This window comes from Meleagris gallopavo, unplaced genomic scaffold, assembly GCF_000146605.3.
Source record: "Meleagris gallopavo isolate NT-WF06-2002-E0010 breed Aviagen turkey brand Nicholas breeding stock unplaced genomic scaffold, Turkey_5.1 ChrUn_random_7180001949772, whole genome shotgun sequence".
NCBI classification, from domain to species: domain Eukaryota; kingdom Metazoa; phylum Chordata; class Aves; order Galliformes; family Phasianidae; genus Meleagris; species Meleagris gallopavo.
Window position 1 is genome coordinate 2,752 of NW_011211181.1, and position 1,151 is coordinate 3,902.

The following is a 1,151-nucleotide window of genomic DNA, read 5'->3' on the forward strand; positions in this document are numbered from 1 at the left end:
GTAGCACTGCGGCACTGCAACACTGCAGTGAGTGGCTGCAGTGTGGTGGGGGTGCAGCACTGCAGCAGGTAGGCACCGCATATCGGGACACAGAGCAGCTGAGCAGGTGTCTGCACCGCTGCAGCACTGCAGCACTGCATGGGGATGCTGTGGGTTGGGTTGTAGCACGCAGCACTGCGCTGAGTGGCTGCAGTGTGTTGGGTGTGGCAGCACTGCAGCACTGCAGGGGCGGCTGCATCGGGCCGGGGCTGCTCACCTTTCTCCTGCGCGCGCAGCAGCAGCTCGTACTTTTGTGTGCAGGCGCTGTAGTCGCGCTGCAGCTGCATGCGGTCGTCGGGCTGGAAGCAGCGCGCGTCGGCGCTGTGCTGCAGGAACTGCTGGTAATGCGTCTCCAGGCTGCGCAGCGTGCGCTGACATTCCTCCGTCGCCATGGTGCGCAGCTGCAGGGGAACACCGCGCTCAGAACATGCGGCTGCAGCGCTGCATGGCTGCACTGCTGCACAGCGGGGCCCCGGGTGCAGCGCTGCACCATGATGTGCAGCGTGCGGGCGTTCATTGTGCCGCATTATTGCGTGTGGCACTGCAATGCACCGCAGCATGACATGCTGCAACGCGTGGCACCACATTGCGCTGCATCACGCTGCACTGCGTGGCACTGCGACGCGCTGCATCGCACCTGTCTGCAACACAGGGCACCACAGCGCGCTGCACGGCTCTGCATCATGGCGTGCAGCACTGCAACGCGCCAGGGCACCGTGCTGCGGTGCAATGCGAGGCGTCGCTATGCACTGCATCACTGCACTGCACCCTGCAGCACCACAATGCATGGCATCACTGCACTGTGCCCTGCAGCACCGCTATGCACTGCATCACTGCATCGCTCTGTGCAGCACCACAAACGCACGGCATCACTGCACCATGGGGCAGCAGGTTGCACTGCACGGCACTGCACTGCTGTGTGCGTTGCCCCACACCGCCCCACACAGCTCCGCAACACCCCGCACTGCCCCACAGCCCCACACTGCACCCCACAGCCCCACATTGCACCCCGCAGCCCCACACTGCACTCCACAGCCCCACATTGCACCCCACAACCCCATTGCACCCCACAGCCCCACAGTGCACCCCACAGCCCCACATTGCACCCCACA

General features: G+C 64.8%; 1 protein-coding gene across 1 annotated transcript in view; it reads right to left on the reverse strand.

Moving 5' to 3' along the window:
• Positions 1-459, reverse strand: part of LOC104916863 (plectin-like) — a 3,204-nt gene extending 2,745 nt beyond the window's left edge. Inside the window, exon 1 of the mRNA XM_010727898.3 lies at positions 257-459. Coding sequence (XP_010726200.2) covers positions 257-431 — 175 coding nt within the window. The 5' untranslated portion in view covers positions 432-459. The remainder of the gene's footprint in view (positions 1-256) is intronic.
• Between the last annotated feature and the right edge of the window lie 692 nt (positions 460-1,151).